Source organism: Pristis pectinata, chromosome 6 (assembly GCF_009764475.1).
Source record: "Pristis pectinata isolate sPriPec2 chromosome 6, sPriPec2.1.pri, whole genome shotgun sequence".
NCBI classification, from domain to species: domain Eukaryota; kingdom Metazoa; phylum Chordata; class Chondrichthyes; order Rhinopristiformes; family Pristidae; genus Pristis; species Pristis pectinata.
This window is the reverse complement of record NC_067410.1, coordinates 88,125,129-88,150,647: the sequence shown is the minus strand read 5'-3', so window position 1 is coordinate 88,150,647 and position 25,519 is coordinate 88,125,129. Positions and strand designations below refer to the sequence as shown.

The window sequence follows — 25,519 nt, the reverse complement described above, 5'->3', positions numbered from 1 at the left end:
CTTGGCGAGACTTGCGGGCTGCCCCCAGAACACACTCTACGCAAAGATGCATTTCACTATGTATTTTGATGTACTTGTGACTAATAAAGATATCTGAACAGAAATGGCCAATTCTGATAGTGGTGGAGAAAACAAGTTGCATTTGGTTGTAGGATTCAAAATTAAATCGAGTTAGGCTGCTCTGCTTCCAAGTGGAAGATGAGGTGCTCTTCCTCGAGCTTTATTTTGGTCAGTACAGGAGGCCACGGACAGATAGCTCAGTGGGAATGTGGCAGACAACAAAAGGCTCTGTTACCCTTGTGGGCAGAGTATAGTTGCTCCACAAAGCCAATCTGTGCTTCATTTCTGCAATGTAGAAGAGACCACCTAGTGAGAACCAAATGCAGTACATTAGATAGGAAGAAGAGCTAGTAAGTCACTGCTTCACGTGCAAGTACTGTTTGTGTCCCTGGAAAGTGTGAGGGAAGAGGTGAAATGACAGGTGTATCATTTCCTGTGATCGTGTGGGGAAAGTGCTGTAAGATTGGAAGCGGTAAATGGGGACAGAAGAGTGGACCTGGGAGTCACGGAGGGAATGATCCCTTTGAAGTGCTGAGAGGAGAAGATGTGTTTGGTGGTGGAATCTCATTGAAGCTGGTGTAAATTGTGAACTGTTGAATACAGAAGCTGAGAGGGTATAAGGTGGGGACCACAGGAGCTCTGTCCATGCCCTGCTCAGGAGGAGAGCAGAGGTGCAGGAAATAGATGAGATGGAGTCAAGTGTTCTGTTAACTATGATAGTGAGAAGGAAGATGTCTCACCAGCACCCCAGTGGAAGTCTTGTCATCAAAACAAATACGACAAAGATGGAGGAACTGGAGAATAGAATGGAGAAATTATAGGAAGCAGGGCGGAAGGAAGTATTGTTGATATAGCTGTGGGAGTCTGTAGGCATGTATGGATATTTGTGGTTAGTACATCCTTTGAAATGGAGATAGAGAGGTCCAGGAAGGCGAAAAGGGAAGAGTCATCGGTGGACCATGTAAAGGTGAGAGCAGATCTAAAGTTGGTGCCAAAGTATTGAAATGTTCTGTTGTGTGTGTGTGTGAATGGGAAGTGGCACTAACACAGACACGTCAGGAGAAGAGTTGAAGGAGGGGCCTAAGGACTGAAACAAAAACTCTTCCATATATTCCACCAAAGGACAGGCTGTACCTTTTTTTTTCTGGAGATGGTGAGTGGAGTTGAAGTTATTCATTGAGAGGATGAATTCAGCCAGGCGGGTGGGTGTGCTGGTGGAGGGCATCAGAGGTGTCGTGATGTAGGTGAGAAGTGACTAGATCAGGGGAGAAAGGATGGAGTCCAAGATGGAAGAAATAATTTTTGTGGAGCAAGAGCAAGAGTCTGCTCATGGGTCTGCCCAGACAGTCCTGCTTGTGGATCCTGGGCAGGAGTTAAAAGCGGGCTGTACAGATTGGTACTGCAAGGCTGGAAGCTTTGGAGGGAAGAGACTGAGCTGGAAAATCAGCCATGCTCTTGATGAATGGTGAAGCAGACTCAAATAGCCAGATGATTGCTTACTGCTCTTAATCCTTATGATAGGCTCCTGATCCACTTGTTTCTGATGACCTAACTTGATAAAATGCTGATGCACTGAGTGGATAAAATGTTGCTCAGGGCTATTACCCTCAGCCTTTATGACGTTTCAGAGCGCTGGAAGAGCTGTTCAATTCACTGTGATCTATTTTTCTGCCATCTTGTGCCTCTGCTTCATGAGCAAGGCAGTGATTGAATTTTGTCACAGGTTGCAGCTCCACTGAGGTGCCTCACTAGGTCAGTCACTGTGGGCCTGGAAGTCACTCTAGCTATGAATTTCTGTGTCCCTGGGATATTCCAAACTGCAACAGCGGATGTAAACAATGTTGATCTACGTCGGGTGGATGACTGAGGTGGTTCTCGCTCGTCAACTGGACTTTATTATTGCCCACCTGGAGCTGGAAAATCGGGGAACAGAGCTACAGGTTTTGCCAGGATAGCAGGCGTTCTTCTATGCAGTGTATGGCTCCTGGAAGGCAGCTGTACATGTGCCAAAGGTAAAGGATGTCCACAGTGGCCAACCCCATGGAGCTCTTGACCTAGCTGCAGGTTGGAGCTTCTAGGCTGCAACCAGGACAACATGGCACAATTAACTGGCTGAGAAGTTGGTGGACAAGCAACCAACCTTGTATGGGGTTGCAGCTACATTCCCACTGACCTATGTGAGAATCGGTGATGTGACATTTGGGAAACTCCAAAAACATGCCTTACAAGTGGGTGGCACAATGACAACTTTCACCAAAGTCTCCATAATTGAAGACTTCACTACAATAAGTGCAGAAATGAAAACCACCTGCAATGACTGGAGTGTTTGCCGGGCTTGGATGATGATCCTATAAGTGAATAGTGGATTCCATACTGTTTAGCTTGCAGGCAGTAGGCTTTTAAACTGAAAAAGTAATGACACACTGCCATCTATTTTCAGTAGTCTTGGCACGAACATCTGTGTCTTGAGCTGGAGATAAATATTTTGACTTGCACTATAGTGACCTGTTTCCTGTGGCTCTTGCATATGGGCACTTGTATTTGATAAGTATCCCAGTGAAGACCACTCTAAATAACCTGTAAGCTACAAACATCGGAGCTGACATCTGCATTGTAAAGGTCAATTGATACAGAAGGTCTGTCCTCTTTTGCAAGTACGCCCAACACTTGTGCATGAATTGCTTTGAAAAGAGAGGAACAAGTTGATGATAAAGGCTAAGTTGCCCTCAAAGAAGCACTGTTTTGTTATGTGAGGGAAAGAGCTCAATGGGAAGGGGAGGATATTGGTCATACACTTGAAGAGGGGATCCTCCAGCCTTTTTGGCTGCAGTACTTCTGGTGAGCTGTCTACCCAATCCTGTAAGAAGACTGGGTGTATTAGTGTGTAGTCTTTTTTAAAAGAATAAACAAATGTATGTCAAGGTTGAAATGTATGAATGGTCTGTGGAAGATGTCAGTTTTGTCAAGGTGGGGGCAGGAACTATGGGGAGGAGCAGGTACCCAAGATGTAGTTTAGCGAAGTGTCCCATAAAGATTGAAATGGTTCTGTTGAACACTAAATTTTGGGCAAAGATTTTTCTTCTATTGTTGGATTGGTTTGAGAACTTAAGAATAGCTGTAAAAACAAAATTATTAGTCCAAATTGCAAATTATTTGACCTGCTTTTGGCGAAAGGTGGTCTGTGACAGTTCTTCGAGGCAGTCCCTTTGGATTGAGGATGATTTGCTTCCATTTTATTTTAGTGGGTTCTGAGGTGGGTGACGAGACCAATGTGATGCATTGTTGGTCACAGGCTGTGCCTGGGTAATGAGCAGGTTCCATTTTTACAGACATCTATAAGTCAATTTTGTTCATAAGTCTGAAAATACACAAAAATCACTTGATATGGTCACCATACTTCTACACTACTGTAATGAATGACATCAAAAACACACAAGACCAATAAGAAAGAACAATTATTGAAAGTGGAGGGAGGGAGGAAACTAGTTCAGTCATTCATAGGAAAGAACATACATGGGTTGGACTTTTGAATTTAATATTATGGGAGGTCATTCTATGTTTGGTGTCCCGGGTGTTCGTAACTCGGGCAGCCTGTTTTGAGGTTGCCAGTGCTTTGAGGTGCCTGCTGTAGGAAATGCAGGTCTCAGCATTTGTGAGATGATTGCTGCACAGTAGACCATGAGTTTTGTGCCAGGTCTTGATTTTCAAATTTTACCTCAGTCAACCGGACGCTGTGCTTGCACATTTATGGTTGTGGTGAATTTCATTGTCCGTAATCTGCCTTCGAAGGAAACCTTCTGGGACGTGGGAACTTGTCCATATTTTCCAGGATTGTGTCATTGTTGGAGTGAGGTATTATGCATTGGGACAGATTTTGACCTTGATCACGTGTATGTTGAGTGTAAGGCCCAACATTTCATATGCTTCAGTGAACGAGTTGACAGTGGCTTGGATCTCAATTCCAAGTGTGCCATTATTACGTTGTTTGCATTTGTGCAGCAGTACTCAATGGGTGGGCAGCCCAAGAAAATAAGTGAATTGTGTTGTTAATGCAGTTAAATTTGAGCAAGGGATTAAATAATTTTATTCGGTAATTGAGTGCATGCTTCATCTTTCTTGCGTTAACTACTGTGACCCACTATAATATTAATCCAGGTTCATGCTGAAGTATTTGTACAGTTTGGCATAGAAGGGCACCAGGGAAGAAAATATCCATTCAATTGAAAAGCAGTGGGGAAGAATGTACCTGGCAAATTGTAAACCTTGTTAAGTTGAATGCAGATGACAAAGATTAATTGATTTTATTTTTTTTAAAAAGTATGACCTTGGTTGAGTTTGTACGGTGTTATGACATGCTGCATTAGTTGTTGCCATTTACAATTCCATTCAGTGTTGAAGAAAGTGGTAAAGCTGTTTCCAATAGCCAGCTGAGATCCCTGAGGTAGAATACAATATAGTCATGCACTTTGCTCACTAATTCATCATTTGTTTTGCTGCTGCTAAAATTTTTGTGTGAGGTACATCCGGCATTATGGGATTTTTGATTTCTATTGTAGACTAATAGTTCGTGCAAAATACATTGCATGTTTTGAATTCATAGCTTTTACCAAAACAAAACTTACATTGTACTTTGCTATTTACAGAATGTTTAAAAGATGTAACATTTTATTAGATTACAAACCAGAATATTTTTAAACAAAATTAAACCAAAAAACAAAGGTGGCAGTGAATACTTATCCGGTATTTAATACACTTAAGGATTTGCAAGTACCTTCCAATTAACATGGCATTTTGTAAAATGAATCTAAAATTGGTGTTTTGAGTACGGTGAAATCTCCCCATCTAGCCAAAACCACCTCTTGATCTTAAGGATATCTGTCAGCTCTCCTATTATTCATTGGGTCAATTAACTTATTTAAAACCTGGCAATGAGCCACAACTGTAGAGGTAAACATATCATATGAAACTGGCTTCACTGGTTTTAGGTTGACACCTGAAGTTTAAAACTATTTTTGTGCTTAGGGATAAGGAGGTTATCTCCTCCCAGTACTCATCCCTTCTCAGGAACTATGAGCATCTTTTAGCACAAAGCAAAAATAAAAAATGGAAATGCTCAAAATCTGAAATAAAAACAAAAAAAAAATTGGAAATATTCAGCAGGTCGGGCAGGATCTGTAGTGAGAGAAAAAGAATTAGTGTTTTAGATTAATGATCTTTCATCAGAACTGAGAAAGAAAAAAGAGAAAGCAACCATGTTTAAAATACCTGCTTGCATTCCTGAATGAGTATGCAACAGTGCCAAGCATAATCTTCCTACTCGGTAAGTCCCCTCCCTTATCCATGCATCAGATCAAAGAGAGAAAAAGATAAAATAGCAGAACCAGGAATAAAATGGTCTTTGCTCCTTCAAGGCAACTGATCTAACAGCACCCCGCTTCCTGGCTACATTCTAGTTGTCTCAGTACCAGGGAGACCAAGTGTGATTTCAGGTGCTGCCTGTCGACTCATGGCCTGTGTGCTTCTGGCCCAGGCTTGCTGTTGTCTCCAATGGAAGGAGAGAGATCTTGAGCTGCTAGTTGCAGCCTGCTGTGCACATGTTGCCCAATTATTTTTTTCAGTTATTTTGTTTTCTGACTGCAGTCATCACTGGCAAAGCCAACATTGATTGCCCCTGTCTAAATGCCCTTGAGAAGATGGCAGTGTGGTATTCTCGCAGTGCTGTTAGGGATGAAGTTCCAGAAGTTGGACCTTGAGAGGCTGAAGGAGCAGCAATGTGTTTGCAGGTTAGGATGATATGTGACCTAGAGGGGATCCTGCGAGTGGTGGTATTCCCATGTGTCCCTTGCCTTGCTGCCCTTGGCCGCCGTGTGGTTGGATGGTGCTGTCAGAGCAGCCTGGGCAGATAACTGCAGTGCATTTTGCGGATGATGGACACCACAGCCAAGTGTGTTAGTGGTGAATAGAATAAAGATTTAGGGAGGTCGATGGGGTGTCAATCACATTTGAGCCGAGTGGTGTAGTTTATTGTTAGCACCCCATGCTCCTGACATACCTGGTAAATCGTGGAAAGACTTCGGGGTGTTAGGAGGCTGCAGGTTACCCAGGTGTTGAACTGCTCTTGTGGCCACATGTAGCTGACCTTGTTGAGTTTCTGGTCAGTGGTGAGCTACACATTGTTGCCAATGAGGTTTTGGCAATTATAATGCCATTTAATGTCATGGGTAAGTGTTACATTCTTGCTTGGCCATTGCTTGGGCCTTCAATAATATGATGTTACATCACTAAAAAGGATAAAGCAGCCTTTTTGATTGGCACCTCATCTACCACTTAAATGTTTATTCACTCCACAGCTAGTGTACCATATGCAAATTGCATGCACTGTAGTTAGTTGTCTAAGCCATTTTAAAAGCACACCAAAAGGAACAGCACCACCTCTCCAGGCCCCCTCCAAGTTGCACACTATCTTGACTTGAGAATAAATTGCCATTCCTTCATTGTTGTTGGGTCTCAATCCTGAAATTCTCTACCTATCAGCACTGTGAGAGTACCTTTAGCAGAAGAGCTGCTGTGATGTAAGAACACCTTCTCAAAGACAAGTAGGGATGGGCAAAGAATGTTGTTGGCCTTGCCGTCTGTGTCCTATGAGGCAATTCTGCATATTTGGTAAGCCTTCAGTACTTTCAGTTTGCATAACTTTAAAGTGTTCAGAAATATACTCTATAATCATTTAATAAAAATAAATTCATCTTAATGTACATATTAAAATACCTCTTTTCAATAATCAAACTAGTTTTGATCCGAGAGATCATTCATTTTGCAGTTAGGTGAATGAGAATTATTGTGGGGCAAAAAAGCATTAAATCCTAATGATTATATTGGAATTGCCAAAGAGTCTTTGTTTTAATCAGGATTTATGGTGACTCTGGGAAATGAGCAGATTAAAGGTCTCTTACTCAAACATTGTAGTGATTTTTATTGAATTTTGTACCTAGAGAACGCCTAGTCCAAAGAACTAAAGCTTGTCCATTTAAATGGCACCTTAATTAAGGAAAACCATTCCAAGGTGCATCACAGAAGGGTTATCAAATACAGTTAAAATACATCATGTTGCTGGCAAATCACTTCAGGTGAAATTAGAGCAGTTCACCAAGAGTCTGGGGAAAGATTTGAGGGCTGCTTTAAGGGGACAAAAAAAGTGGAGCAGAGAGGTGGAAAAGTTTGAGGAGAGAAAAGAGAACAAATTGGGGCTTCCAATCATATTGGGGTGAAGAAAGCAGGAGAGTACATGGCTCCTGCATCTTTTTTTGCTGTAATTGTGGTTCAGGGGTCTTTTGGGGACAGATCATTCGTTTTGCAGTTAGGTGGATGAGGATTATTGTGGGCGAAAATGCATTAAATCCTTTTAATGGAGTTGCTAAGAAATCTTTGGTTAATCAGGATTTACTGTACATGGCCTGTGGGAAATGAGCAGTTTAAAACTTCTTGACTCAAACATTAAACATTTCAACTGAGTTGGCAGAGGAAGGGGGCTTAGAGTAGTTGTTCAGAAGTACAGTCATCTAGAGGAAAAATGGTAAATCTAGTGGCAGAACATAGAACAGCACAGCACAAGAACCAGGCCCTTCAACCCATGATGTTGTACTAAACTAATTAGGTTAATCTTGTCAAATTACACTAATCCCTTCTGCCTGCGCGTGGTCCATATCCATTCTTTGCATATTCGTGTGCCTATCTAAGAGCCTCTTAAATGCCTTTCTTGTATCTGCCTCCGTCACCATCCCTGGTAGTGCATTCCTGGCACCCACCACTCTGTGTTCAAAAAAAAACCCTTGCCCTGCACATTTCCTTTTGAACGCTTCTCCCTCTCACCTTAAGTGCGTGCCTTCTACTGTTGGACATTTCGACCCTGGCTAAAAGATACCGTCTCTTCACTCTATCTATGCATCTCATAATTTTATAAACTTCTAAGGACCAAGTGAGTGAGTGTGTGTAGAATAGATAAGGGGAAGTCAGTAGATGCATGTGGATTTTCGGAAGGCTTTTGATAAGGTCCCTTAAAGGAGGTTGGTCAACAAGGTCAGAGGGCACAGAATTGGGAGTTGTGTATTGACATAGATTGAGAATTGTCGGTAGGATGGAAAACGGAGTGTAAATAAATCGATCCTTCTTGGACTGTCAGGTTATAGTTAGTGGTGTACCGTGGGGATCATTGCTTTTGGCTCCAGCAGTTCACATTTAACTACCTGGCTGAGGGGACCAAATGTCATATTTCCAAGTTTGATGATGATACCAAATGAGGTGGGATTGTGAGCACAGAGGAAGATGTTGATGGGCTTTGAAAGAATATAGACAAGTTGAGCGAGTAGGTGAGGACATGACATGTGGGATGTAATGTGGGGAAAAAATATGAAGCCACGTACTGGGAGGAGAAGCAAAAGCAGAATGTCAAAAATCAAGTTTGTCATATGCACAAGTACAGCTATGCATAGGTGCAATGAAAAACTTACTTGTGGCAGCATCACAGGCGCACAGCATTGGATACACAACATTCACAAGAAAAACATAAATTATACAAGGAAGAGCACAATTAGAATATTTTTAACAAGTCCATTGTGGTGCAATGTGGTCATAGTGTTGCTACACTAAGATAGTGAATAGGGTTGTGTCGGTTGGTTCAAGAACCGAATGGTTGAAGGGAAGTAGCTGTTCTTGAACCTGGTGGTGTGGGACTTCAGGCTTCTGTACCTCCTGCCTGATGGAAGATGCTGTGGTCTGGATGGTGGGGATCTTTGATGGTAGATGTTACCGATGGTGGGGAGGGATGTGCCAGTGAGGTAATGGCTGAGTCCACTACTCTCTGCCAGTTTCTTGCATTCCTGTGCATTCGAATTGTGGTCCCAGACCATGATGCAACCAGTTAGGACACTCTCATCGGTACATCTGCTGAAGTTTGTTCGTGTGTTTGTGACATGCCAAACTTCCTTAACCTTCTAAGAAAGTAAAGACACTGGTGTGCTGGGCCCAGAACAGGTCAACTGATATGATAGCACCTAGGAATTTAAATATCTGTTAATTAGTGAGAGATTGGATGGTGTTGATGTTCAAAGAGATCTCGCAGTGCTCAGATAAGTGAAAGCAATTACTCAGGTGCTAAATTATTGTCGGAGATTTTTAAAAGTATAATTTAACAAAAGCTTTAATATTTAATTCTTTGCATCTGATCTACCTTTACCTCCTTGTTTGTGTTCTATACATTGTCTTGCATTGAATTATATACCTTATTTCTTAATTTAGATTGTGGATTAGAATTTCATCCTCATACACAAAACAATATAGCAGAGACTGGGTATGGTTGTTTGCTCCTTAAGTTCAGTTTCATTGAGGTCAATGGAGCCAAACTTTGGAAGTGGAGTTCAGTGCACATATGTTGCTATGGTGCATGCTCAGTGCATGTGACAGACACATTTCTATTCCTGGGTCTTTCTGAAGAGAGATTTTATTATTATGCCACTCACACAGGGCCCACGTACTTTGCAGATGGTGCTATGTTGTTTCGGCCATCTCATCACCATAAGCTGTCTCTCAAAAACCAATGAAAAGTCCATGGGTGGTTGTCAGATAATGAGCAAGGACCCACTGTTGATCGCTGAATGAAAAAGCCAGCATGTTGTAGTGATAATCTGTGTCACTTTTTCTCATTGTATGTCAGAGGCAAAGTGTAACAATTCATGCCCATGACATTACAGAGCATAGTTGGCTTTACCATTTGAGGATTCAGATTAAAGAGGCAAGGTTACCTTCAGACTAGCTCAAAATGAAAAATGTATGTCTTCTGTCTAACTTGGAAATGTTGTGCAACAGGAAGTAAGTTAACACTTGTTTAGGTATGCAAGTCCACAGATCCCTGAAAGTGGCAGCACAGGTGGATAAGGTGGTGAAGAAGGCATTTAGGATGCTTGTCTTCATTTTCCATGGCATAGAGTATAGGAGAACTGGGATGTCTTGTTGCAACTTTATAAAGCATTGGGTTGGCCACATCTGGAGTATTGTGTGCAGTTCTGGTCACCACATTGGAGGGGTGATCTGATTATACTGCAGCAGGTGTGAAGGAGATTCAATAGATGTTGGCTGAATTGGAGTATTTCAGTTATGTGAAGAGACTGAATAGGCGAGGTTTGTTTTCCCTGGAGGGGAAGAGGGGAAAATTATGAGGGGGATAGATAGTGAAAACAAAAATGTTATCCCATGGTGGAGGTGTTTGAGATTTGAGGTTGAAGAATTTGGGGAGATCTAAAGGGGGCTTCTTTCACACAGGGTGGTTGGAGTCTGGAATGTGCTGCCTGAAGAGGTGGTGGAGGCAGATACTCTCACAACATTAAAGAAGCATCTCAACTACTACTTGAATTGCCAAGGCACAGAGGGCTACAGACTAATGTGGGTAAATGGCATTGGTGTAGATCGGAGATGGTAGGCCAAGGGGTCTGTTTCTGTGTTGTATGGCTTAGACTCTATGACTATATATTTACTGGTTCTTTGCTACAAGAAACTAACAAAAAAAGCAAATGAGCAGCACCATCTGAAAGATTGAATGAAGCTTACTGTAATTCTCACTAAATTTTCCATTTTTCTTCCATCATTGTTTAGTCTCTTTGGCTGTGTACGTAATTGACATTTGAACTTCTATTGTCAGAGCCATTTTGGAGCCTTTTGAATGAATATAGGATGTCATGCATCCTGTCTATTCCCAATGACCTATACGTGACCTGAATTTTTTCCTCCTTTTGTTTTGCAGAGTTGACTCGTATTGTGCAGTTGGATCTGGATTTGAAGTACATGTCTAATATCAGGGACCTGTTTGAAGAGTTTGACAAGTTCCAACCAGGAGCTGTTATAGCTATTGCCAGAGAAATGCAGCCTGTTTACAGGTACTAAAATTACTGCTGTGTCCTTAAAACCTGGCCAGAAGCTGAAGTGAAGGTTGCAGACCGAAGAGCTGATTTTCTTAGGAAGGTCCTGATTTCCATTTTCAGTTTAACCTCTATAGACTTAAAGCTGAACAAATCTTTCTTAAGTCGATTTTATTTTGAGAAGTGTACTTCTGCCACAGGGAAACATGGCTGTTGTTTTATACTTTACACCCCCTCCCACTGTCCCCTAACTATTTTTGTAACATTTTCATTGCACTGATAGTTGATAAACAGCTCTAGATCTGCTCTATAGCTGTATTTTATATATCTGCATAGAAATGACCCAATTCTGAATGATTATTCTGGGGAAAAAAAAGTTGAAAATGTAAAAATTCAATTATTCATTTATGAGTGATACCTTATTTGTAAAAATCCTTCCATAATTTTAAAATTTAAGACACCATCACTACTTATTGACCCTTTTTAAGACAAAATCTATGGAAACAAGTTCATAATTTTTAAACAAAATTAAGAAATCGTTTCTCTGTAAGGATTTATAACTTCTCCCACAGGCAAGGTGAGGGAGGCACTGTGATTTTGGCAAAAGCTGAGAACAGATCTGTTACCACAGCAACCCAGTGATGGAATAATAAGTGTTGGCAGTAATGTGAATCCAATGCAGTTGTTTTGAAGAGCTTTAGTTGAAATGAAATAAGCAGAGGGAAATGAGGGGACTGCACTTCATTTATAAGTTATGGAATAGTGGGGGGTAGAATGAAAAATTTCCTGACTGTATTGTGAGTCAAAGTGTTCACATGATGGGTTGCAATAACTGTGCCTTAATGTAACGTAGAATGTATTCTGAAAAGGAGCTAATTTTCTGTGCTATTTATAACTGAAGCCTCATAATGAAGCTGAGTGTATTTCGTGTTTCAGATTATCAGCAACCAGATGGAAAGACAGGCCCACGAGAGTTGTAGCAATACAAGGCAGAGAGCTCAATGCATAGCAATTGCTCTGTATCTTTCACATAGTTCATTCTGGCAGCAGATTTGTTTGGGTTTATTGGACTAGCTCCCAGACACAGTGGATATTTTCTATCCTTGGTACTTCATTTGGAAAGATTTAACATGCCTTTCAAGTAGTCTGGCTTTCTTTTGGAGATGGCTATCTTTATCATTTCACTGAGCCGGTCTAGCTGTGCAGATCAATTTTGTTGTGTGACTAAATTACAGGTTTCCATGCCATTTAAGATTATACCTAATTGTACAGTGTGTTTTAAGAGAATTATGACTTTCAAAATCTGGCTCAATTAAAGCAGGAAAATACTTCAACAATGTAACTAAGTATAGTTGGATTTGAAAACCAAGTTTATTTGATTTCACTGTTAAAGTGGCTGTTTCTGAATTCAATTTAGAAAAGAGCAACTTCTCAAGGGAAGGATGATCTCTGTGTGATACAGTGCTTCTGATGAGAGAATAGGGACATGCAAACAAATTCTTTGCATTCAGTAATCTCATGGTAAATAGTCTCTTAACATTTACTGTTTCTTCTGTGTTAGCAAGATTCAATCAACATCACAAGGTAATGAAGTCTTTAATGAACATTGTTAGGCTTCACATTTGTACAATCAGTTCATGAATTTTACTATTGAAAGATATTTGGAGTGAATTTCCTCAATGTTGAATGTTTCATTCTGTTATTTGTAGCTAGTTGTGAAAATCTCAATGGCATTAAATACAGTAGGGTCAAATACAATACTGGAGTTTTAACATCAGCTATCCTTAAATGCTACTTTGGTTTATTTTTTTCCTAAGCTGATATCTTAAAATTAAATTCTCTTAATATGTATTGATAGTTTAGATTCCCAGACTCTTCTTAAGATTCTTTCAAAGTTGTTTTTGAATTCATTGTCTTTCCATGGGATAATGCTGGATTTAAACACTGAAGATCTCCAGCAGTGCAAGTGACACTAAGCAATGTTTGAAGGTTATCAGATGACTTGAACATAACAATGTGTGTCAACCTCCATTAGTAAAATCAATATATGATAAAGTCCAATAATCCCACATCCCAGGGACTTTGTAGGTGCCAGACTGGCAGATTTTCCAGTCTATCGGGTGTTACTCCTGCTAATACCCAACGCACTTTTATTTCATTTCTTTTGTATGTTGCACAGCAACGTAACAAATTTTCTACTGAACCAGACAAGCTTGAAAGAAGCACAGGAGATGGTGAGTTTAAAGGGCGTGTGGAAACAAGGTCCTGGTGAATTTAAAAGGAGCACAGGAAAGGATATTCCAGTGAGTTTAAAGAGTGTGGGGAACAGAACCTGGTGAGCCAAATGCTGATCTGTTGAGATTTCTGAACAATTGGATACTGGATTATTGGAGTTTTTCCCTGGTATAGATAATAATTTGGAAAATTTCCACAGGTTTTTAATTTCATACAATGTCACAGAATCGTAGTCCTTGCTATTAGCCTTCTCATTACAGACAGGAGTGGGTTGGTGTGGGAGGTGCTGAAGAGTGAATTTGACTTGATCATCCATGCATATTTACAGCCATTTTACAATAAAGGAAATTTGTGTACCATCAGGGAGCACATCAGTAAAATAGTGCTGAACAGGAAAAAAATATTTTGCTGGAGGGAGAAGTTAAGGGTAAGATTCCTTTGATTGGAATTAAAAGGACAGAAAGGACGTATCATGCTACTGGGGATATCTTGTTGGCCACCAGGTGGTGAGGGGGGTAGAGGATAGATGTGTTCAGGAGAACTTTCTTTGCCAGTATGTTTTCCAACCAGTGAGGAAGAAGGCCTATCTGCATCTGGTACTGAGGAATAATGTGCGGTAAGTGAACGACATGTCAGTGAGAGAACACTTGTGATATGATGACTGTTGTTCCCTAAGGTTTGGAATGATAATGGAGAAGAGCAATCTAAGGGAGAAGTTCTTAAATAAAGGAGGGATTATTTTAGTAGCATGAGAGGGGATTGGAGTTAGTTTATTATTGTCACATGTACTGAGGTACAGTGAAAAACTGTCTTGCACACCATTCATACAGATCAATTCATTACACAGTGCATTGAGGTAGTACAAGGTAAAACAATAACAGAATTCAGAATAAAGTATCACAGCTACAGAGAAAGTGCAGTGCAGGTAGATAATAAGGTGCAAGGTCATAACGAGGTAGATTGTGAGGTCAAGAGTCCATTTTATCATACTAGAGGACAGTTCAATAATTTTATAACAGTGGGATAGAAGCTGTCCTTGAGCCTGGCGGCATGTGCTTTCAGGTTTTTGTATCTTCTGCACAAAGGGAGAAGAGAGAATATCCAGGGTGGGTAGGGTCTTTGATGATGCTAGCTGCTTTACCAAGGCAGCGAGAAGTATGGACAGAGTCCATGGAGGGGAGGCTGGTTTTCATGATGTGCTGAGCTATGTCCACACAGTTTCTTGTGGTCACAGGCAGAGCAGTTGCCATACCAAGTCATGATGCATCCAGATAGGATACTTTCTATGGTGCATCGCTATAAGTTGGTGTGTGGTCAACAGGGACATGCAAGTTTCTTTAGCATCCTGAGGAAGTACATTAGGTCACAGTGAAGTGGAACCAAAAACCAGCAGGTTAAATTTTCATGGAACAACAAGAGACTTTCAAAGAAAAGATATTTTGAGCACTGTCAAGGTAGATTCCCACATGTGCAAAAGGTACAGAGATCAAGGCTGGATGACAAAGGAGAAGAGAATTTGATGAAACAAAAGAGTGGGTTTGTGATGCATGTAAGATGAATAATTCAAGCAAGAACCAGGCTGAATGTAACTGAGAGGAGGGAGAAAAAGAAACGTAAATGTACAAAGAGAGAATTTGATAACGGAATGTCAATTCTCATGAAAAAGTACCAAAAAATCTTTTATTGGCATGTGAATTGTAAGTGGTTAGTAATAGGAATGAAGCCAATTAGGGACCACGAGGGTAATCTGTGCAAAGGCAGAGGGCAGAACTTGAATTCTTAAAGATTGCTCTGCATCAATCTTTATCAAAGAAGGAGGTGCTGGCAAAATCTCATTAAAGGCAGAGGTGGTGAAGATAATGCAGGAGATGAAAGTTAATGAGGAGGATGTATTAGAAATCTCAGCCTTGCTTAAACAAGTCACCTGGTTCAGATGGGGAGCATCCTTGCTGAAGGAAGTGAAGGGGGAGATTGAAGCAGGGGTTGATGTAAACTTCCGATCCCCCTGGGACATTATGGAGGTGCCTGAAGATGGAGAATAGCAAATGTGTAACCCTTGGTTCAAAATGGGATGCAGGGCAACTACAATCCAGTCAGTTAAATCTCAGCGATGGGAAGCTTTCCAAAATGATAAATCAGGGGAAAAAAATCAGCAACTGGAAAAGTTTGAGTTAGGAAGAGGCAGCACCAACTTGTTGAAGGCAAGTCCTGTTTGTCTACCCTGATTCTTTTATAATGTAACAGAGAAGATCAATGAAGGGAGTGCAGCAGAAGTCGTCTAGGGATTTTCAGAAGGGACTTGACAAAATCCCACATAAAGACTGCTTCATGAGCACGATGACCAAGGGAATGAAGAGGTCAGTGGCAGCTTAGATTAAAAGAAAAATTGGCTTAAGGGCAGAAAGCAATGATGGACAGCTGTTTTTGTTTTCAGATTGGAGGATGGTAAACAGTGGTATTCTCCAAGGGTTTCTCTGGGGTTCAGTGACGTATATATGCCTTGGATATGGTGTGTGGCAAAATTTCAAAATTTGCAGATGACATGAAGAGTGGTAGACAGGAAAATAGTAATAGACTGCAAATGGACATGAACTGATGCAGTAAGTGACAGATTAAGTTTGATACAGATTTAATGTATTTTGTCAGGAAAAAACAAGAGTTTTAAAAGATGTGCAAGAGCAGACTCACCTGGATGTATGTGTGCATGAATCTTGTAAAGTGCAGGATATGGTGAGAGAGCAGTTGGTAAAGCATGTAGGATCCCGGCCATGGAATATAAAAGTAGGGAGATTTGGTTAAAGCATTATAAAGCATCTATCACACCACAACTGGAGTGTGGGATCTAATTTGTGTCACGGTACATGGAGGAAGAAGTGAAGGACTGCAAGATTAGGCTGGAGAAACTGCAGTTACTGTCCTTAGAGCAAAGGAGGTGAGAGGAGGTTTGACAGAGGTCTAGAAGATCACAGCTGGTTTTAATAGAATAAATAAAGAGGATTCCCATTGTGTATGGTTAAAGGACCAGAGCGCACAGATTTAAAGTAATTAACAGGTCAAAGAAAGATGTGAGGAAATTTTTTTATGCAGAGGATGAAGATGATCTTGTATTCATTGCCCGTAGTTGAGATAGAAGCAGAGTCAAATCAGAAATTGCATGGAAAATAATTTTATTAGAGCAATGGGAGAATGAATAGGTTGCTGTACAGGGAGCTGGTATGGACCTGATGGGCTGAGTGGCTGTCTTTATTAAAATACTTAAATAGTGCTGCAATAAAGCAATTGAGAATTTGACTGTAATTGTCCAGTGTTGGCTGGGTGTTCTCGGGGTCTGGAAATTTCATTGCAAAATGGAGAGGCCAGATATACCAGCATGATTGTGGGCCAGGAGGGGCTGAACTCTCCCAGGACTCCAGGAAGGCCTCTCGGCCTGTGCCATTAGACAGGGCTTCTCCAGGATAGTTTTTCTCAGTGCTAGATTCCAGAAGCTCCAACATCTGCTCATTCTCCCTTCCACATGGTGACGAGAGAGCTTCCTTACCCGTGCTGAAATCCACTGGCTCCACCTGATCTCTGATGCCCGACCATTCACAATGCAGGTTGCCATTCGGATCGGTGTAAGTTGGTAATCTTCCCGCCCTACCTAAACACAGGGACTAAGCCCATGGATAACTGTCTGTGACCACTGGTGATCTCATGGACTTCCTGTTCAAATGGCTGAGTGCTGTGTGGGCGACAGAGCTACAATACGTCAATGACAGTATTCTCTTCCCTGATTTAGCTGAGCCCTTTGACTATTTCCAGCATCCCACCCCTCCAAACTCCCTGCCTCACTATTCAGATTTGAGCCATGAGTTTTCATATTATGGAAGGGGGCTTTCTCTCAGTCCCAGTACCCTGTTCTTTCTCCACAGCCTTGTAAAGTTGTCCCAGCGAATAGTTATTATTGAATGTGTTTCCATGACCCTTTCAAGTAATGCATTGTTAATCATAGCTACTCTGTGCAGAAAAAGCATTTTTTGTCAGCTCACTTTGTAATGTGGATAATAAGGATGGCAGGAGGAAAGTAAAGGGGGCAATTAGACTAAGGGGTGGCACATTTCAGAGGAGGAGCAGTAATACTGTTTGATGAAAAAGATTCATGTATGGGGGAAAAAAAGCTCTGATTTTTACATTCCCTGTATGTTCAAAACAAAAGGAAATGCCCAGTAGTGCACATAGTGACTTGCAGAATCGGGCTGTCATAAACCTATAGCAACAAATAATTGACCTTCCTGGGACAAATTCCCGAAAGCAAAATACCAGCTATTCTCGAAAAAAGGGGCTTTATAATGCTGAGCTTATAATAAATAATAGGCACAAAATCCACAGTGAAATATGCAAGGAAGTTTTAAAGAAGGCAACTGAAGAAATTGTATGTGGTTGGGATGGTGAGTAACTGAGTTAAATGGGGCCGGGGGGGGGGGGGGGGGGGTGGCGGGCGGGCGGCGGGCGCGGGGCGCAGGGCGCAGGTGGAGGCGGGGGTGCGGTGCCAAGAGAAGCTGAATGAGATACAATGGATATTAATGGCCAATCACTCATCTAACATGAATGGGAAGAAGTGGGGAGGGATGATAGCTCCTGGAATGAATCATTCAATGAAGAGCTAAAAGCTGCTTCATCACCACAATTAATGTAAAATGTCTTTTCACTTTTACCATGTCGCCATGATTACCTCCACACAGTTTTATTGGACCATTCTTGTACGGTTTGATCCTTTAGACACGGGTGTTTCACAAAATTAAGTTCCAAATATGAATTATTTCAAGAACAAAAAAACATCGACATATTTGACTGTCCTGTGATCAACAGTGACCACAATTCAAAAGTACTTCATTGGCTGTAAAAAAAAAACCACACAACTTTTTGGGACATCTGCGAGAGGAGCTGTTAAATGCAACTCTGACTAAGTTGATGAGTATTGCCTTGCCAATGTATGATTTAATTCATCAGTAAAAAAAATTAAGGCTTCCTTTTATTCTGCACAATGTTTCTCCTAACTTTGGTGGGTGAAACTTACAAAGCATGTGACTTATTTTCATCACCATGTGATAGTCCTGTCCTGTTAATTGCTTACAGAACTCTGAAATTTTTCTACATTCAGTGTGAATGCATTATACTGTTATTTATACATCACTTAGAAAATTTTCCCCTTCTCTACATTTTGTTGCAGTAAAGGCTTGTCATGGTTCATTCAGCAACTACTTGCTTTTGTTAAAGTACATTCCATAAATGTTAACTTTTTCGTAGATTGTCAAATGATACTTCTCTAAGATGGAGTTACAAACTGGCTTGATGATGTCAAGGAGGTTATCAGCAAACACCTATCCTTCCCCTCGCCCAGCTGTCAACGATGAAAGGATCTGAGTAGTCATTGAATAGAAGAAGGTTTTACTCAGAGATAATTATTGAAAGTTCTTGCTCACCACTTATGTAAGCTTTGAAGCTACACTTCTAAGTATAAAACTGGCACTGGTACAATTTCTACAATACCCATCATGGGCCAGCCTCATGAAGCAATGTCAATTGGTACGTGCCTCTGGAAAAGGACTAAAATCCAACATCTGCCTACTCATATCTTCAGTCATCCTTTTAGTAGCAGAGAAAAGTTGAGTCGGCTTAATATTGTCTGCATATACTTAAAAGAGAAAAGCGAAGTATATTCGACTTGATAGGGGCTATTTTTAATTTTATGAATTGCTTTCTCTGGCATGAAGTCGGCATTGCACCAGCAGTTGGTATCGCAGGGCAGAGCTCTGCAGAATCAGCATGAATAAAGAATACTAAATCAACCTGGGGAAAACCCATCTGGTTCACTCATGTCCTTGAGGTACGAAATCTGTCATCCTTACTTGGCCTTATCTATGGGTGGCTCTAGATGGACCAATGTCATTGACTTTTAACTATTCTACAAAACAGCCTAGCGAGCTACTTGGTTCAGCAGATGTTAAGGAGGGAGAGAGATGCTGGCCTTTTCAGTGTCATCCAGTATGCAAGTATATTGCATGATTACTATGCTTCCTTGCACAGGGTGAAGGTTTGCATGCACTCAGCTGTCTCCAGGCTCTGTGAATGTAGGCTTTTACACTGGTGCGTAGCACTATTCAAAGACACATGAGCAGGGTCAGTAATTCCCCTTGTGAGAGGAAATAAGCCAGGATCTACGGTCTTGCCCATAAAAAGCTGATAGATTACATGAAGAAACTTAAATATGCTACTTTATAACAAAACAGGGGGCAAGTATATATGCTGCCTCCCACACCTGGATTTAGTTTACCTTTTCTATTTTACCTTTACTATATAAAACTTTAGTCAGACCACACATTGCATGCAGTTCTGGTCGCTCCACTATAGGAAGGACATGGAGACTAGAGAGGGTGCAGATGAGGTTTACTAGGATGCTGTCTGGATTAGAGGGTATGAGCTATAAGGAAAGGGTGAACAAACTTGGGTTGTTTTCCCTGGAGTGTCAGAGGCAGAGAGGAGACCTGATAGAGGTTTTTAAAATTATGAGAGGCATAGATAGGGTAGACTGTCATAATTTGTTCCCCAAGGTAGAAATGTCAAACACCAGAGGACGTGCTCTTAAGGTTAGAGGAAGAAAGTTTAAAGGCGACGTGAATGGCAGCTTCTTAATGCAGAGAGTGGTAGATTCCTGGAGTAGGTTACCAGGGTTGCAGTGGAAGCAGGCAGTTTTGTGGAATTTAAGAGGCTTTTAGACAGACACATGAATATGAAGGGAATGGCGGGATATGGATGATACACAGGAGGAGGACATTTAGTATAAATTGGTATGAAGGTTGGCACAACATCGTGGGCTGAATGGCCTGTCCAGTGCCGTACTGTTCTGTGTTTTCCCTGACTCCAGCAGTCAGGTACACAATGCAGCCCATACTCCAGTTAGTGCCTCAGCCGTTTAGCTTCAGTGAGGACAGGTGACCGCCCTGTGAGTAAGCTTTTCAAATAAGCCTTGCCGAGGGACACAAGCCAAAGGGCCTCATCCTGGGAGGAGGGAAGGTGGGGGCTGGTGGTGGAACCTAGTGGCCTTTGTTGCGAAGCCCTTTGGTCAAAAGTGAGAACTCAGCAGTCTTTGTCCTGCACGTTTCTCCCTATCGGATGGATACTCAAGGCACTGGCAATCCTGCACCAGCTCTCCCAATACTACCACACTTCCTTACTGATGTCTATTTGACTTCATGCATTTTCACATTCCATGGAGCCTGAATCTGTGAGCTTCCTGTTTAGCTCAGTTCAGTGATCTTTAACAAACTCCAGTCATTTTGGCAATCTGCTTTTGAATGATCGTTGTACACAAAGCATTCAGCAGAGGGAGCAGTTACATCAGAATTCAAAGAAAACTTCCACTATTTTCCACCATACTCAGTTTATTGGCAGCAGGTATATGATCCAAATTTTCTTCCTGTGTGCTGGAATTGTGAAGATAGCAGAGTACTATTTTTTAAAATGTCAGCATATATCTTAATTATATTAACACACACTTCCTTTTTCTTGGGCACTATTATTGTGACCATCTTTAAAAGAACTGTTATCTCTTTTGTTTTTGGAAGAATTGCTGTCTAGAGCATTGATTCTGCCATTGTTCATTTCATTTCATTTTGACTGCACCAAAACAGGCTTCTGTTTTTATGGATTATTTGACCTCATTGTTAACAATCCGCTCTGCAGACCAAGCCTCCAATGTGCCATTTTGCTGTGCACCACAGCTGTTTCCTTGAATGCTGGAACCTTAGCCTTTGTACGTGTGGAAAAGACAATTGAAACATGTAAGCCCATTGTACTGTAGCAATATAAACGTGACAGGTTGGGCTTTTATGAGCCTTCACAATTTCTGCAGCATGTTGTGTAAAAGCAGAATTATATTTTTACTTTTTCTGAAGATACTGACTCTGATGTAAGATTCCACAATCCTGGCAATTCTCCAATCCTTGATCCAACCTTGTAGTTTTTTTTAAACTGCTGCAAGAACTATTGGATTGCCTTTCAAGAGGTTGACAGGCATTAGATGTCATGATCCGCATAATGAGAATAGTTGTACGAGGGCTAGGTATTGCACAAGATCCACTAATCGCCCTTAATGTGAGGCATTTGGAAATAGTTCAGAGGTTCAGCTACCAAGATTCTGCAATAACCACCTATCTTTCACTGCATGAGGAACTCCATGTTTGCATAGGAAAAACTGCAGCCGCCCAAATACAAGAGCATAGAATAGCTCCAAGCTCACCAGCAAGACCAAAATTCACGTTAAGTTGCTGCCTTAGCATTCTCAAGTATGGCGGGGAAACGTGGTCATCATATAAAAACCAAGAACAAAGATTAAACAGTTTCTGTCTCTGCTGTTTGCACCACATACTTAACATCAAAAGGCAAGACAGAGTCACCTTCACAGAAGCTTGGCAAAGTGTAACTTTACCAAATGTGTCCACCTTATTCAAACTGAGACAGTTACACAAGTTAAACCCAAGAACTGCTCTGGGACCCCTGCTCTTTGTGATTTTTATATATGACTTGGATGAGGATGTGGAAGGGTGGGTTAGTAAGTTTGCTGATGATAAAAAGGTTTTGGTGTAGTGGATAGTGTAAAATGTTGCTGTACATTACAACAGGATATTGATAGAATGCAGACCTGGGCTGAGAAGTGGCAGATGGAGTTCAACCCGGATAAGTGTGAAGTGATACACTTTGGGAGATCGAATTCGAGGGCAGAATAGAAGGTTAATGGCTTAGCAGCGTGGAGGAACAGAAGCATCTTGGGGTTCACGTCCATAGATCCCTGAAGGTTGCCATGCAGGTCGATAGGGTTGTTAAGAAGGCGTATGGAGTGTTGGCCTTCATTACTCGGGGTATTGAATTCAATGAGCAGGCACGGTAGTGTAGCGGTTAGCGTAACGCTTTACAGTGCCAGCGACCCGGGTTCAATTCTTGCCATTGTCTGTAAGGAGTTTGTACGTTCTCCCCGTGTCTGCGTGGGTTTCTTCCGGGTGCTCTGGTTTCCTCCCACATTCTAAAGATGTACAGGTTAGGAAGTTGTGGGCATGCTATGTTGGTGCCGGAAGCGTTGCGACACTTGTGGGCTGCCCCCAGAACACTACGCAAAAGATGCATTTTACTGTGTGTTTCAATGCACATGTGACTAATAAAGAAATCTTAATCAAGAGCCGCGAGGTGATATTGCAGTTCTGTAGAACTCTGGTTAGACCACACTTGGACTATTGTGTGCAGTTCTGGTCGTCTCATTATAGGAAGGATGTGGAAGCTTTAGAGGGGGTGCAGAGGAGATTTACCAGGATGTTGCCTGGATTGGAGAGCATGTCTTATGAGGATAAGTTGAGCGAGCTAGGGCTTTTCTCTTTGGAGCGGAGGAGGATGAGAGGTGACTTGATAGAGGTGTACAAGATGATAAGAGGCATACAGTAGATTGAGTGGACAGTCAGAGACTTTTTCCCAGGGTGACGATGGCTAACACAAGGGGACATAATTTTAAGGTGATTGGAGGAAGGTATAAGGGGGATGTCAGGGGTAAGTTTTTTTACACAGAGAGTGGTGGGTGCGTGGAATGCACTGCCTGCAGAGGTTGTGGGGGCAGATACATTAGGGACATTTAAGAGACTCTTAGCTCCCCATTTCTTTATCATTCATGTGTCTATCTATGTGGGAGGGAAGGGTTAGATAGATCTTAGAGCAGGATAAAATGTCAGCACAACATTGTGGGCCGAAGGGCCTGTACTGTGCTGTAATGTTTTATGTTCTAACATATTATACAGTGAACCATCGGAGGGAACTCTAACAGCAGCCCCAAGTGTTGCTGAAAAAAAACATGTGAGAGATGAAGGTATTTGGAATGGGGAAACCCTGGTAGATGGCAGGAACAAATGGTGGTGTTATCTGCAGAGAATTATGATGGGCCTTGGCACCATCAGTTTGAGAAGAAAACCTATCAGAAGCGTGCAGTTTCTGATCTGTCTAATTATGACGCACACATTTGCGACCGCTGTGGTGGATCAAGCAAATCCCAGAGTGGATGACTTGGTCACGTGTGAAACGTTGCAAGCCATCTATTTCTTTGGTTGCAATCTCCATCTCAGGTAGATGAGAGGATGTCAGCAAGGTTCAAGGATCATTGTGAGCTTCGGGAAGGAGTGTCTGGAGGTGATGGACAGTGGAGGATTCATGGCCACAGAACAAAACAAATTGTAGCTGGAGGATAATTGTCCCAATTTGTGCATTGTTAGAAGGATCCTGAAGGAAGGAAGATGCCAGAGACTTTTTTAACACAGGTATCTCGCTCGGGATATATTCGTAGAAAAATGGAAAAGGCCTCATTATCTCACTGGTACTAGGAACCTGCCTGAGGACTCAGCCATTCACTGCTGCTCTCTCAGCAATGAAACGGGCTGTGAGCTCGCTGACTTGTGGAGCGAGCTTATTGGTAGGTTTATTATTGTTGTTACATGTACCGAGGTACAGTAAAAAGCTTTGGTTTGCATGCCATCCAGACAGATCATTCCAGACGTGGGTGCATTGAGGTAGTACGAAGGAAAAACAAAACAATGCAGAATATAATGTTACAGCTATAGAGAAAGGGCAGTGCAGGTAGACAAATCAAGTGCAAGGGCCATGATGAGATAGGCACAGAGATCAAGATTTCATCTTTATTGTATAAGAGGCACATTCAAGAGTCTTGTAATAGTGGGGTAGAAGCTGTTCTTGAGCCTGGTTGGACATGTTCTCAAGCTTTTGTATCATCTGCTTGATGGAAGGGGGGAGAAGAGATGATGACTGGGGTGGGAGGGGCCCTTGATTATGTTGGCTGCTTTCCCGAGGCATTGGAAACGTAGACAGAGTCAGTGGAGGGCTGTTTTTTTTTTGTGTGTGATAGACTGGGCTGTGTTCACAACCCTTTGCAATTTCTTGCAGTCTTTGGGGGCAGTGTGTTGAGACTACCTTTGGGCGTGGTGTTAGGTTGGTGCTGTGTAGTGCTGAGATGCAGAGCTTAGGGCTGCACCATACCAACCGTTACTGGAGATTAGCAAAGCTGCTCCATGTGTTGTCACATAGCCAGATCCTCCAGTCTCTTCTCACTTTCTCATGGATGTGTTTTGAAGCTGCTCTTTGCCTGGCCGCACTGCTCTCCAGCATGGAAACCACTGTGGATATTATTGCTATTGAGACATCTTTGGGCTGGGGTGAGGTGTGTAGCCAGACCAAGAGGGGGAATGCATTCTCCTTTTGTTGTATATGATTTTTTTAATGTTCTGACTTTTTTTTTCAAAAAAAGTTCTGATGTTTAATGATGAGTTGTGATTCCAAAGTCTTCTGCCTTAGTATTGAACTTTAAGGACCTCCCAGGTTTGTTCATTTGCCTCCAATCAGCTCCACAGCATATGGAGGTTAAGTGCCACCTTAAACCAGTCTAAGTTAGCCTGTGAACTTGTACTTCTCTTCAAAATCACTTTGTAACATGCATTCTTGAATTGGTTGGTGAGAAACCATACACTGTTTACAACTGAGCCAATGTGGAATATTTGAGTTGCTGCCAAAGTTGGAAAGAATGTTGAATTGGATGAATGAGTTTAAGAGTCATGACGAGTTGAGAAAAATGGTTAAATTTCACATGGATATATATAAAATGCTGTACTAACTTAAGAATGAGTGATAAATCCGCTGAATAATGTCAAAGTAGTTAGTGATGATATTGAGAACAAACGTAAGCTTGGTAGACCCACTGATCAAGATGTCCAATGCAAACTGACAATAACAATGGTAATGGTTTGCACTGCCATAACCAAACTACATAATGTTCTGGTCAGGTCGTTTTGAATACGGTATCCAGGTTTGGGCAGATTGCGTGCATCCAGTGAATCTGCAAACAATTTGCTGCCTGTTTCAACTTTTGGCTTACAAATAATGCAGAATATTCGCCTGAAAATTACAACAGCTGTTTCCCTGTTATTTAAACTGTGAACGGCTCATAACTAAGGTCAAGCAGTTGAACTAGCTCAACTTGTGAGTTGTAAATTAAAATACTTGCAGCTGTTTTTGAATCAATTTAAATAACATCTAAAGCTAATGTAAACCAGGCTGTGGTTGACTGTACTCTTGCATTATATTGACCTGGATTTTGTTAGTATTAAAGTGATTGTTCTCACACTCGATCTCTAAGAAGACTGCTCACAAACATTTAGATCTCTGTGGTGTGGATTTTCCCTTTACTGTTATGTCTTGCTATCTGATGTTGATTCAAGTGGATGTTATTGGACAGG

The 25,519-nt window shown here is 41.6% G+C and overlaps 1 protein-coding gene across 1 annotated transcript in view; it reads left to right on the top strand.

The window, feature by feature from the left end:
- xxylt1 (xyloside xylosyltransferase 1) overlaps positions 1–25,519 on the top strand; it is a 115,085-nt gene that overhangs the window by 51,920 nt on the left and 37,646 nt on the right. Inside the window, 1 exon segment of the mRNA XM_052018031.1 lies at positions 10,853–10,985. Within this exon segment, the coding sequence (XP_051873991.1) occupies positions 10,853–10,985 (133 nt within the window).